General features: G+C 37.5%; 1 protein-coding gene across 9 annotated transcripts in view; it reads right to left on the reverse strand.

Annotated features, from left to right (window-relative positions):
• Positions 1-15,144, reverse strand: part of LOC109103118 (synergin gamma-like) — a 45,099-nt gene that overhangs the window by 14,558 nt on the left and 15,397 nt on the right. For all 9 annotated transcript variants that reach the window (XM_042739267.1, XM_042739263.1, XM_042739262.1 and 6 more), the window contains 5 exons: positions 12,932-13,879; positions 3,656-4,189; positions 1,465-1,628; positions 1,258-1,311; positions 143-239 (listed from right to left, as the gene is read on the reverse strand). In XM_042739267.1, the coding sequence (XP_042595201.1) occupies positions 143-239; positions 1,258-1,311; positions 1,465-1,628; positions 3,656-4,189; positions 12,932-13,879 (1,797 nt within the window). The remainder of the gene's footprint in view (positions 1-142; positions 240-1,257; positions 1,312-1,464; positions 1,629-3,655; positions 4,190-12,931; positions 13,880-15,144) is intronic.

A 15,144-nucleotide genomic window follows, 5' to 3' on the forward strand; every position in this document is an offset into this window, starting at 1 on the left:
TGAAGACTCATGAGGAGCAGGTATGAATGTGGATGAAGAGATTGTGTGACGGGGCTGATCTTGACTTTTATAGATGTTGGGTATGATGGGTAAAGCTGGTCTCTGACCAGTAAATGAAGTGTGACTGCAGTCGTAGTCTCACCCAGCAGGTACTCCATCCCCTGTGCTGACTGGATGACCTCTGTGCACACCGTGGAGCTGCTGATGCCATTAAGGGTGTTATTGGCAGTGGTGATGACCTGGAAAATAAAAAGAAAGCTGTAAAGTGACCATATTCAATATTTGAATTGTTTTACAATATGTGACTATTACTGTCATTGTTGTTGTTATTATTATTATTATCATCGTTATATTCTAATTAGTCTGGCTTCCTAAAACACCAGTGTGAATGTAATTTAGACTGAGAGAGGATATCACAAATAAAAAGAGGGTTGAGTCAATTGTTTTGTATGCTAATAGAGCAGTGTGAGTGTATTTTAGATTGAGAGAGGGTTGAGTCATAGAAAATGGGTTGGTTGTCTTCATTTCGAACTCTCAAAGTGCATTAGGATAGAATAATTTAATTTTAAAATGTACACAATTTTCTTTTTTCTTTTTTAAATTCTTCATTTGTCCTTTAAAAAAATAAAATAAAAAATTGTAAAAATCATTTCATTAATATCGATTAGTTTTATTCTGATATTGTTACATCCATACCAGCAGGTGGCAGTAGTCAGTATTTGATATTCAAAAATGGAAACAAACTAGCACTACAGATGTACAAACCACAAAAAAGCAGCTCTGGCAATTATTCAACATGCTCAGTTGGATGAAAAGCCACCAACGCAGGTCCGACTAGTGGTGTTGAACACACCACAAAAAACAATAAGAAAGCATAAAAAGTTGGGTTGCTCCTCCCACGGTGGAATCTCATTGGCCCAAGATCTTACTCTGTGTAACTAAATATTAAACATCAAATATGTTTTGACTGGCTGGGACTCCACATTAACAGCCAGGCAGCTTTTGCTACTATACTGTTAAAAATTGTATATGTAAAAAAAAAAAAAAAAAAACTTTTATGACTGTGAAATGAGTAACAATGGCCCTGCTGAATCAATGATCTGTTGCACAAGTTCTTATATGATCAGATCACACTTTTATGGTAGTGTTGGTACCATTTGATCACGATCCAACCCTTCTGAGACTTTCCATAGACTAAAACAGTTTTAAAGTGTATGCCAAGCTCTTTATGAATGTGTGTGTGGAGGTATATGTTACCTGCAGAGCGCTCTCCAAACACCTCTGCCATTCGTACGCATATCGCTCACTCTCCTGCCACGAGTGTTTGGACGAGAGACAGTGGGAGAAAAAGAGAAAGATGAAACAGAATGAAAGCTTTGTTCACTGAGAAACCTCAGGCTGTATTCGATAAGGAGAACCTGTCTGTGTATGTACCAGAAAGAACAGAGAGAGCGAGTGACTGACCTCCACCTCTCCTGTAAGGTCCTTGTACTTGTCTCGGATGATCGGCAGCGCAGGTTTTTCATTTAGGGTGTTGGATCGGTCTCTGAAGGGCTGCTCAGGGGCAGGAGAAGGGATGGACCGTACAATTTCTTTCTCTCCCAGACTGTGGCTGCGCTTATGGGATCCTTTGCACAAATAAATAGGTCAATGATTAATGAGGGAGGCTTAAAGGTTTCTGATTATTTCTTTGACAGACTGTGGCTGCGCTTATGGGTATATATATATATATATATATATATATATATATATATATATATATATATATATATATATATATATATATAAAAATATATATATATAAACTTTTATAATATAATTTCTTTTAGAAAATGTTACATTTAATGACTGTAAAATCAAGTACTGTAACTACCAAGTGATAACATTTTTTTTATTACACCTTGGAGGGTTAATTTTTTTAAGGTAAAATTTCCCTTACAATGTTTTTAATGTCTACAAAAACTAAAAAAAAAAAATAAATAAATAAATAAAATATATATATTTGGATGTTCTCCAAAATGGTGCTATGGTGATGGGAGGAGACAAATTGTTGAATAAAGTCATTATTTTTGTTTTCTTTGTGTACAAAAAGTATTCTCGTCGCTTTGTCGTTTCACGGTTGAATCACTGATGGCAGATGGACTATTCTGATGATGTCTTTCATACTTTCCTGGACCTTGACACTGTTATTAATTTGGCAGTCTATGGGACAGTCACAAGCCTCCCGGTTTTCATCCAAAGTATCTTAAATTGTGTTCTGAAGACGAATGAAGCTTTCACGGGTTTGGAACAACATGGGAGTAAGTGAATAATGCCAAAATTTTCATTTTGGGATGGAGTAACCCTTTAATGCACAAGTTTAATTGTTGATCCTGCTGTATAATTAAAACTTTCCGAAGCACTCAAACTGTTGTTGCTAATCCATGTGGGGCCACAACACAAACCACAAACACCTAATTTGCAACAAATGATAATTATGTGCAAAAGAGCAGCATAGTAATACAGGCATGCATTATTCATCAGGCACCACACAGTCAAACTGGCACAAATACACGCCATGCACACATAAGCAATGAGACGGACAGTGGCAGGACAGACTCATGAGACGCATCGACAGGTAATCACACCCCCGCTGGGAAGCACATCAGTCTCTGCATGGTTTCAGGCGCTAATCCATTCCTGCACAAATCCCACTCCTCAGATGAACCGTCTGATAGGAGGCTGGCAGAGGAGTAAACCCTCTTTTGTTTGATTGTGTATTAAATTAAATTTAGTGGATGTGGATGGGGATCAATAAGAGGCAAATAAGCTTTTATGTTATTGAGTAAGTGCTAATGCATTATGGGGGAGCGAGGATGAAAAAGCAAAGGGGAGCGTGAGGGGGGATTTGGGTGGCAGTGTTTATCTACAGATGTTGCCGTGTGCTTCAGACGCCACTCTGCCATCTGTTGACTTTCAGAGAGAATGCAGTTGTGGACATGCATTGCATCCAATACGCTCATTCACTAACAATCGGGGGGTTGTTCTATATTTAAGTACTGATCACCAAAATTTAAAGTATATAAGTACATGAATTTGTCTTTAAACTCGTATTAATGCTAATGGATTTAGAGTACTGTAAAATAATTATTATAAATGAGTAAATTATCAGCATATAAGCACTAGTCATTTCCATAAAACAATTTAAGCACAACCTTTTGTCAATCGCAGCAAATATAATGGCATTCTGTAAATATGTTTATCTGCATTAGTATTCAGAAAAAATTTGCAGCTTGAGCTATAACAAAATTTTTCCTTTGTATGTGATGACATATAACTAATGAAATATCTACGTTTGTATATCATTTAATTTTAACTCATTTAAAAAGCCAAACAGAATATTAGATTTTTCACGTTTAAAATAAAATTTAGTATGAAAGTTATTGGTGAATCATGATTTGTTTGTGGAAACATTTGTGCATACACACAAATGAATGAGACACAGTGTATGTTTATATTTGAGCATGAAATATTGTACTGGAAGTTATTGGCAAATCATTATCTATGAAAATGTTTGTGTGCCGATTTCACACATAGATTTGTGCATATTCACACTTAATGAATGAAACCCATTGTCTGTTAATATCCAAGCATTAAATACTGCAACTACACTTACCCTGCACAGACAAGTCAAAGGTGGCGAGTTCGTTCTTGATCATCTCTTCACTGGATTTCACTTTGGCCTGCGTGCTGGCTTTCAAGAAGTCTGACTTGCCAAATTTGGGCTTGTCACCGTGGAAGGCTCCAAACTCATCCATCAATTCACCCTGGTTGCCCTCTGCTTCTGTGGTTCCAGGAGGGGAGTCAGATTTCTCAGAAACCGTGCTGGCAAAGTCTCCAAAGTCATCGTTGTCGTCTTGACCGGCCTGCTCAATGGAGCCAAAGTCAGCAAAGGCTTCAAACCGGCTTTCGGTGGTGGAGCCACCATCTTCGATCGGGAAGGTGGTCACCTTGGCAACTGTGGTGTGGGTGATGTTCTCCGAGCTCCCGAAAGACGTCTCTTTCCTCTGGATGACAGCTGAAGATGGCAGTCCTCCCTGAAGCTTTTTACCTTGACCAGACGAGAGCTCTTCCTTGTCAGACCAGTCGTAGCTGCCAAGACTGCTGACGGCAGATGTGCCAAAGGGGTCAAATTTTAAATCATCAGACTCTGTAATGACAACATTGGAAATCCCTTTCAAAAAATCATGTAGGTGCTGTAACAACTGTACTTCTTTTGTTATAGTGCAATTTTACAATTTAGTAAATTTTTTGTTGTAGTACAGGATATTCTGGGTTCAATAAAAGTTTAGCTCTACTGAGAGCATCAGTTGTTAAAGTAGCATTTTAAGTAAAACATTTTTTTTAAAAAGTCTATGAGGCAAGGCATTCTAGATGGTTTATATTAAAGGGGTCATATGATGTTGCTAAAACAAACATTATTTTATGTATTTGGTGTAATGCAATGTGTTTATGCGGTTTAAGGTTCAAAAAACATTATTTTATTGTTTCTCCTCTATGCTCCACCTTTCTGAAAGGTGTCGATTTGTACAAAGCTCATCGTTCTGAAAAGAGAGGTGTATGCTGATTGGCCAGCTATCCAGTGTGTTGTGATTGGCCAAATACCTCAAGCGTGTGACGGAAATGTTACACTCCTTAACATACCGTGATGCTGAATAAAACCCATTACAAACGAGGCATTTGTTGCATCCAGTGGGGACATAATTACGGATTATAATGACTTATACTGTCTTATTATGTGTTGCGAATCGTGCCGCGTAAACATAAAACCATTTCTGCATTTGTGATCGGAGAAACAAGCGCTACTCTCTACACTGCTCAAAACTCGCATTTGAATCGTCATTGGCAAATTCTTTAAATATGTAAATGTACTTACAGGCTGTGAGTCAGAAGTACCAGACTGTCCTTGCAAAATTGGAATTGCCCCACTTTATAGAAACAGACACCGGCATTGTAGGCTACTCTTCCAGGAAATAGTCCTTGTCCTATGTAAAATGTGCTGCACACATCTGTATATTTGGGTTGAACTGTTCTGGAACAGTGTTGTAAATACAACTTAATCACTGATTTCTACATGTGTCCTCTTTTGGAAGACCCAAACAAAGTAGCTTCGCTTTCACAACGAAACACACAGCGTCTCCACAACATAACGGCAGCAGGTATTTTTTGTTTAAACATGAAACACATGTCTTCACATAGCGGTTTTGGGCGGCGTTATGCAAATCTTCCCACATTGTGACATAGACATGTGGGGGCGTTTTAGAACGAGGAGTTTTAGGTGGGCGTGGTTGACCCTTAATTTTACAAAGAATATCTCTTTGGATTTTAGACTTTAGTCTTTGCAATTTTACAGATCTTCTTTATGCACCAAGAGCTTGTAACACTCCAAAGAGAAAGGAAAAATTTAAATCACATCATATGACCCCTTTAATTCTGCATAAAAAGGCATATTTAAGTTGTCAAGTTGACTGGACTGTCCATTCAGTGGAGAGACTACAGTTCTAGGCTGATAAATGTCTAGTTGTTACAGTTGAATTCTTTCTAAAGCAGTGGTTCTCAACCAGGAGGCAGGGGCCCACTAGGAAGTCTCAAGATGAAAATGTATTTAAATTAATAATATTATTAATATTTTAAAATAATCAAACTTAAAAAAAAAAAAATCAAATAAAAAAAAAAAAATCAATAGATAGATCGATAGACAGACAGACAGATAAAAAAAAAAATCAATACATTAATCAGCAAATACGCGTTAATGCTGCTTTTGTGTAAATTTACAAATGGGTTAAAAACCATAGACATGACCGAGGTCATTTTTTCTATTAGTCTATTACTGATGGTAAGGATCAGGATGACTCACTGTCACTATGTGTCTCAAGTGCTCCTTGTTCATGATTAATTATTCCTGATATCTTCATACAATGAAGCCCTGGTTCCTTAACTAGACACTTCTGGCACAAAGCCACTCTAATGATCCCTGAGTCCTTATCTTCAAGCGAACTCATTCTGAGTCTGCGAGGAAACTCTCAATGTGTCTTATTGACTAGACTGGATGAGTGACATCTGCGTGTGTGGACTGATGAACGCTTTTCAGATTTGTTACTAGAAGTAGAACCTAATTTTGAAGGTCAAAATCACTATGTCATTCTGCAGCTTTCGTTTCTCTAAAATGAATCACTGTTTGACTGAAAATCACAACTGGGCTGTGACTCACCAAGAGATACAATTTTCTGCCTTTCAGTGTAGACAGTGTTGACGTGCAATCATTCACACTCTCGTACAATCAACCACAGCGACAGACTGATAAAAGAACTGGAACGATGCATTGTGCTGTGTTTCTTGAAGCTACTGCATGAACTTACTTCAAATACAGATATATATAGTATTTATAAAGGAGAAACTGGCCTCATTTAGAGGCCATAATGTTTATAATTAAAAATAATTATGATTAATTCACATATGCATTGAAACACCTACTTCCCTCACAGTTAAGCGGGGCACGACTGTTCACACAATCTATCAACTTGTGAAATTGACAAGGAACCAGTGCAGTGTGATAAATCTGATGACTAAATCTGCTTTGGGCGGCAAGACTGAAGGATGGAGAGAGAAATCAAGACGGCACGCATGTCTGCTGTACCATTATTCATATTTATTACCACAACATTGGCAGAGAGAGAAAGAGAGAGAGAGGTCACAAAATTCCATGAAAGATCTCGTTACAATAGTCTTGCCAAACTAACAACTTTTATTTTTTTTTGCATTTTAAGAATACAAGGGCATGCAAAGTCAGAAAAAGCAGATGTCAGAAGAAAACAAAAACAGGACAGAAAATCCCAAATCCAGACGCAGAACCCAGCATTGAGAAGGCACATTCACAGATTAAGATTAGATTAGTCCTCATTGATCAAAGACACACTGTAGTCGGACTATAAAAGGAAAAAGCAACCAGAAATAAGGAAAAGTGATACAGAACATTTAAGCAAAGACCAAGGTGATGCTAATATTAGTTTTATGCAGCTTATTAAAACCCTTTGAGAACCTGGAGAGACTTGTTCTGAGATTTTGAATAATATATTTGCAAGCCGACCAACAGCTCATCAAAACTTCAAACTAGGGCTGCACAATTAATCCAAAAAATGATTATGAATAAACATCAATTAAAGTGTTAATTTGGGTCTACTATCACTGAACATTATGACCAATCACAGATGGCATTAAATTTCACTGAGAACAAATGATGCAACAAAGCTAAATCGCAGTTGATTGAGTATTATTACATTTATTAAATACATTTTAAAAATGTTATAATTTTAATTTTATTAATTTAGAATAAAATAAATAAATTTAAGTAAACAGTTCTTATATGACATGCAGTTTCCCCACACAAAATTATTCTTATTAAATTCTATCAATCAAAATTGATAACCGCCATCTCAACATTAAGGAAAAGGATCAACAGTTATTTTTTGTTATAACAGCGCAGCCTAGTTCAACCCAATTCTTCTAAATCAACCAGGGTTTGCATCAGTCTATTAGGTGCTCACAGGGTTAAAAGAAAACAGAGAAATCTATCCTAGAGCATTTATTGGTTTGAGTGACAGGTAAAGAATGACAAAAAGAGATAGCATCCTTTTTCTCTCGCCATCCTGTACATCTCGGTTGGAGCTATTTTTGACCCACACAAGTCAAAAAGGTAACAATTTCATATCACGGCAAGCAGTATGCTCTTCATAAATACAAATGATACGCATTCTGGCATCAACACAATCAGCAGTACTAATTAAGTCTATCTATATTCAAAATAAATGAGTTTATTTTCCTGTAATAAAAATACACTATTAAATTTGCATGTATACATTTCCATTCTTGATAAAAACAACCTATTTGGTAAATATGCCAGAAACATGGACTAATCCTACTAATTGTTTACTGCATGTAAATACTTGTCAATTTCACAAATTGAAGGCTGGCAAATACTGGAGCACAGAAAAGCAAAGTTAGAAAGAGTTCCACTGTCAGTGTGGTCTACAAGAGCAGATGAACCGCGACAAACCTGAAACCAAGTCTCCTTCTCGTGGAAGGCTCTGGCCTGGAAAAAAGATACTCTAGGGTGGTTAGCTACACATCCAGGGGCTTAGTGCAAGTGTTAGGAAACCCAACACTTTCAACCTGCTGCAATATTTATGCTTGGGCTCTAGAGGTGTCCAGTAACTGAACTAGAGGAATTTGTATAAGATGTAACTAGAACAGTGTTTGACAAGGTTTAGGTAATGTTAGTATTCACTGAAGCTATTATGGAAAGACGACAAAAGGATTCCTATAGACCTCAGTCGGAGCGGATACCATGTTTAGCATGACGTAAATGAAAATGAGACTGTGAGGGACGGAATTACAGTTCATTCAGATTGTATTCTTATATCTGGCTGCTGAACTTTCAGAGAATGAGAGTGAAAACTGGAGAGAACTAATGTGTCTTAAAACATGGGTTGTAAAATTCAGAAGGGATGCACCAACATTACAATTCTGGCTGATAAGATGATTGACGTGCTGACACAAGTGTGTCAAAAATGATTAATAACCAATAATAAAATTTGATATTTTTTATAAATAAATTGAAAATAATAGAATCAGTTGTTTTTCAGAATCATAATTTAATTCATAATATTTCTAAGACTGACATTAAAGGTATAGTTCCTCCAAAAATTTTAAATCTGTCATCATTTACTCACCCTCAAGTTGTTCCAAACCTAAATGAGTTTCTTTCTTCTGTTGAGCACAAAAGAAGATATTTTGAAGAATGTTGGTAACCAAACAGTTGACGGTAGCCATAGTATGAAAAAAAAAATAATACCATGGAAGTCCATAGCTACCATCAAATATTTGGTTACAAATGTTTCTAATTTTCATTTTTAGGTGAGCTATTCCTTTAAGTGAGAAGTATATAACTACAAATGTCATTTAAATTAGACAATTAAATATCCAATGATTCCTGACAAAAAAAAATAAATAAAAAAAATGATAAAACGATAACTGACATACCGTCATCTCTATTAGAAAACACAACATATTAAACTACTTCCATCCCTCACAACCTTGTTTCATTCACATGTCAGAACTAGCATCAATATTACCATCTTTAACTATTAAATCTGCAGCCATTTCAGTGGTTTTCACATGATGGTACAACAGCCTCGATTGAAAAGTCAAAGCTTTACACGTTTTTTACTAGTAAGAACAATTTCATTAAATGTCCAACTTAATATGACAAGTTTGACAAATGCATTAAGTCAATCTTGTCTTACCAAGTTGGAGATTTAATAAGATGGTTTTTACTAGTCAAAATGTGTAATTACTAGTCGGAAACTTGTGGCAATTCTGACAATACGTGATGGTACTGTAGCAAAAGGTCTGGTTGTTGGCTCTGGTGAGACCACACAAGTTTATGGGAACTCTTCCTACTGTGCTTCCTCAATGCCAACCAGTCTACGCACACGAGGGCTGATACGATGGCTGACACTGACTGGATAAAATACTGTGACTGTGTTCTCACCCTGATTCATGATGAAGATGAATGATAACGTGAACACAAGCGCACACACACTTGCGGGATGCTTTTCATGCAGAACAGATAACATGAGAAGCAGAGAATGAGTGTAAATTAAGGGTGATTGAAATATGGAAAAGACAAGAGCATCAAGAGCTCCTGGGGGTCACTGAGTTCTAGGAGATCTCACTAACTTAGCCCCCCAATGTGCTCTCAGATTCCTTGGTGTGGACTGGAATTTGATGCTTGTAGTATGCAGCTCAAGTACAGGGCAGCCGGTTCATGCGTGTGTGATATGACTTGGGTTAAATAAGGTAGTGCTTTGTATTTTTTGCTCATGTATGCACTGAGGCACGGCATTGAGGATTCTCCATGCACATGCAACACGGATAACCATCACATGAACGGATGAACGGTTACATGCAAAACAAGTGTGACCAGAACGATATTAACTACAACACCTGTTGGCTATATCAAGAAAGGTTGTTTTATGACTTGATATGAAGGTGGAATTGTAGATCAAATAAAGGCCAGAAATGTCTAGATCATTTATCATGCTTAGACAAATCTAGTCACCTGCACTGGAAAAACAGCCAAGACTTTAGCATCATTGGCATATTAATCTGGCTGTTTATATATCCCATCTGTAATTCTGATGAGCACAAAATGGCTCAGAGTCAAAAATCTGAACGAATGTAAAGTCAGATGTGTCGTGTTGGCAGAATTTAAATGAACAATGCCATCTTGAGCAAAAATATCTTAGCTTTCTCATAATCATCTAATCACAGATTTGAATGTGAACATTATCAAGTCAAATGTGATCTTTATGAAGTTTGACTTTGCACCAAAAAAAAAAAAATTGGTACATCTGAGTCAAATCAGTTTAACTGTAATAGAAAATCACATTTTCAGAAATTCTATTCTGTCTAAATGGTTGGATGGGATTTAAAAGGTACTGTATTCATCTAAAAATGAATTTTCTGTCATTGATTACTCATCCTCATGTCGTTCATCTTTGGAACACAAATTAAGATATTTTTGATAAAATACGAGAGCTTTTTGACCCTGCATAGACAGCGTTAGACACGTTCAAGGCCCAAAAAGGTAATAAGGACATTGTTAAAATGTCTGAGCATTACAGCCAAACTAATTTCACTATTATAAAGACAAAGCCTTTCAAGGTAACAAAATATAAAAGAGAATGGCGAATATTTAGGCAATTGGTGTTTTATTAACATTAAAGGAATAATTTACCCAAAAATAAAAATAGTTTTATTTTTATACCATCATTTACTCACTCAAAAGTTGTTTTAAACCTGAATGAGTTTATTTCTTCTGCTGAATATAAATGTTATTTTGAAGAATGTGGAAAATCAACCAGTTGCTGGTCCAAAGCTACTTCCAGAGTATTTTTTCATACAATCAAATTCAATGTGGAACAGCAACTGTTTGGTTACCCACATTCTTCAAAATATCTTATTTTGTGTTCAGCACAAGATTAATACAGGTTTGGCACAACATGCAAGTGATTAAATAATGACAAGTTAAATTTTAGGGTGAACTATCCCTTTAATGACAAGCGGCAGCATGTTTAGTGCTGTCCCTTTAAGAGCTCCATGCATCTAATATACACACACATCCGTTTTTCTCTCAACTGTTTACTTTCATTTTAGACAATCAACTGAGTCTATATGTAAACCTTTTGTGTTTTGACAGTATTAGAGGAAAAGATAACAGTTCATTAATCAGGCACTGTTTGACAGGTTTTTTTAGTTTGCATGCTTCGGGTGTAGGCGCTCAGAAAAAGCGCACAACAGAACATCACGCAAATTAAATACATAACTAGCAAAGCTACGCAAATGAAATGTATATCTGGCAAGGCTTTAAAGCAGATGCAAATAATGTACTTTTGTTATTGTGAATAAGACTGAAGTTAATGCATGTGGCGTTGTATAGTATCTTGAGATGGAGGCGCCAGAACTGTAACTGGTAGAATGTGCGCTGTAGCACGATACTACGATATTTCTTCAAAAGCAAATCATGGAGACATCTTTATCGTCCACAATCAAAAATAGTCTTATCACACACCCCTACACAGAGAAGAAATTGTTGAATAAAGTCATTATTTTTGTTTTCTTTGCACACAAAAATATTCTCATAGCTCCATAAAATTAAGGTTGAACCACTGATGTCACATGAACTACTGTAACGATGTCCTTGCTACCTTTTTGGGCCTTGACAGTGGTAGTTTCCTTGATGTCCATGCAGGGTCAGAAAGCTCTCGGATTTCCTCAAAAATATCTTAATTTGTGATTCAAAGATGAACAAAGGTCATATGGGCTTTGGAATGACATGAGGGCGAATAATTAATTACAGAATTTTTATTTTTATGTGTACATAATGCCAATAAAATCGACAGCTGTGTCCAAATCATTTTCTCTATTTTTTATTTCTACTTCAATGTAAGGAATGGCGATAAGAAGCCAAATTTGAAATGTCCGGACCAAATTTCTTCTCTTTCCACATTATCATTCCAGCTATTCTCAATCTCTTGGCACTATGCTGACACTTACTGTAAGTCATTACTACAGCAAGTGATCTAGATATCACAGTGGCAACCGAACAAATGGATCTGATTTTATCAGTTGCGAAATGTCAGTGTGGACAGTCAGTTCTAAAAATCAGAGAAATTAATCAGGTGCAGTGCAAACAGCTTTTGTGCATTCCACCATTCGTACGTGCTCCTTTGGTTTGTGTTTCAGATACATAGACCTAACAATTAAAGCAAGGGAAACAGGGTAACCAATGAGAGATGACGTTAATGACAACATGAACAGACAGACGACAGGAGAGAAAACCAAGTCACAAGCTATTAGAATTAAATACTGTATATAAATGTGCTTTCGTAACTGCCTGATCACCTGATAACACTAGGAGTTAATAATACCAGTTATTGTGCTGTTAGCGACAATACTAATCTCATGAGATTCAAATTCACAAGCACAAGTATTGACTGGTAAAAAATAATAATACATAAGATAAATAAATAAATAAATAAATAAATATAAACAACAATAAATACTGTAGGTTTACAACTGTGCATGATTCAAGTGGAAATGTATATAACTTGAACGGGAATGACTGCATGATATGATGTGTAGCAAGTTTTTGATATGTAACTTTAACTAAGCCACACTGAACACACATACTGTGTTCCAACTGGGCGTCTGATAGGGCGGTTGTTCAGCCTTTGAGAGGCCCGAGTGGTCTGAGCATGTGTGAAAGAGAGAAAGTGGCGATAGACTGAGTCGGCCAGACTTCACCACAGCAAGCGTACTAATTCCTCACCTGCAGCTGGGGGTTGATGGGATGACAAACCAGGGAGATCTAGGGAGCTATCAGACATCACATGCTTCAGGTCTCCACCCATGTCCGACAACTTCATGTCTAGCTGTACTGAGAGTGCATCCTCCGAGTCCTCCTTCCCCACGCTGCTGCCCCCAATGGACGGGAGGTCCAGGGATTTCACGGAGGCAGAGTCCTCTTTGGCCTGCTTGAAGGCGGCCACTTTGTCCACCAGGCTCTTGTCGGACGCGCCCAGGGCCGTACAGAATTTGGAGGACTGGAAATCTGCAAAGTCGTCGTTGTCGCTCTTAAGCGACGAGAAGGACCCCCCGCCGCTTTCTTTGTTGTCGTAGTCCAGGCCACCTTCTAGGGAAAGCTGCTTGAAGACGTCATACTTATCAGTGCTGATTTGCTGCCTCGGCTGGGACGTCTCCGCCTGGGCCTCTCCACCACCGTCTCCAGAGCTGGTCTCGTTTCTCTGATCTCTCGAGCTCCCGAATGCCATGAAGTCAGCAAAGTCGTCCTGAACTGCCGTCCCAGTTCCTCTCCCTACTGTAGAGGTGTTGGGAGCTACTTCGGAGGACACTGAGGAGCCAAAAAGAGCAAAATCGCCAAAGTCATCACCCCCTACACTGGGAGGTTTTGCAACTGAGGGCAATACCAAGGATGGCGGCGCTGAAGGAAACAGGTTGAGTTTGGAGTCAACAGTGGTAGTGGGAGCTGGAGGAGTCATTGTTGTGAAGAGGTCCAGGTCTGCCATGTTGAGAGGATTTCTAGGTTGAGCCAGAGAGGCTGGCTGGGACAGAGACTGAGAAGAAGAGAAAGGAGGAGGAAAAGTTGGCTGGAACTTGGCCTGGTCTGGTGGGTCTAGTGGAGAGACGGTGTCGGCTGTTTTAAAGTCTGTGAAGCCATCGTCGGCACTGACAGACTTGAAATCAGCAAATCCCTCCCCTGTGGAAAAACGAAAAGAAAACAATTGAAGGGCATGGCGAACTGCATTACACGCCAAAACAACAAAGGACAGAGAGCTGGCACGGCACAATACAGAGTTTGCCTATAAGTTGCCCAGAGCTCCATTTCATGGGCCTAAAAAGAGAAAAACGGATTAGCAATGCTTCACGCATCTGTGTTTTGACTGCTGAATTGAAACAAAAAGGTGGTACAATGGAACTGAAGATATTTAGTGTGAAGACATAAATCACCCTGACACAGAATATAGCAAATTTACCAGCATATTTCAGTCTCAGCACACAATCACACACAATCAATCCATTCTCATTTCACTTTTAGTGAAGTGACCAGTGGTAGACCAATTAATCGAACAAAATTTTGTTGATTTGAATTTCTTTTTATCATGTATATTGCTGTATGTAAATTTATCAGTGCAGTGTAGGACTGCTTAAAATCACTAAAATTCAGTGATGCATGAAAAATGCATGATTGAAGAAAAAAAAAAAAGAGGGATCTGCTTGATGTTAAAAAACATTATTAAGTGTGTTCCTTTAGCTCAAGTGGTAGAGCATTGCGTTAACAAGCGCAAGGTTGGGGTTTGATTCCCTGGGAACACATGATAGGTAAAAATTGATAGCCTGAATGCACTGTAAGTCGCTTTGGATAAAAGCGTCTGCTAAATGCATAAATTTAATTTAATTTAATTTAAGTGCATTGAGCCATGAAAATAAATCTGACAATTAAGCGACAACATGCAATCGCAACATGCAATTCAGTTTTTTCGCAGCATATTGCACTTGAACGCAAAAAGACACACAAAATTTCCATCTCGGAAAGTGTTCACGTAATCAGTCAGTAATAATCAGTCTCAAATAAACTAAACAGATTTTTTTTTTGGTCATATGTCCAACCTTTTTGACAATTATAAAATCAAACACTAAATACTGTGAAATAAATATTAAATTGATTATTAAACATTGCGTGACAAACATTTATGTAATATTACATTTCCAATTCAATTTTGCATTGACTAAATTGTATTATATGATAAATACCAGCAATATATCGACCATTAACCACTGTGCCCTCTCAATATAGACAATTAAAAACCCATTTTGATCGACCACTAGAAGTGAATGACACACAGATGACAAACTTTTTTCTATTTCAGCTGCAGCCAATATAAGGAATCAAAGGTAGACAGAACAGATCAGAACTACAGGAGTTCTGGAGAAGAGATCACTGCAACCACTGACTTACTGGCT

The sequence above is a fragment of the Cyprinus carpio genome, chromosome B15 (genome assembly GCF_018340385.1).
Source record: "Cyprinus carpio isolate SPL01 chromosome B15, ASM1834038v1, whole genome shotgun sequence".
NCBI lineage: Eukaryota > Metazoa > Chordata > Actinopteri > Cypriniformes > Cyprinidae > Cyprinus > Cyprinus carpio.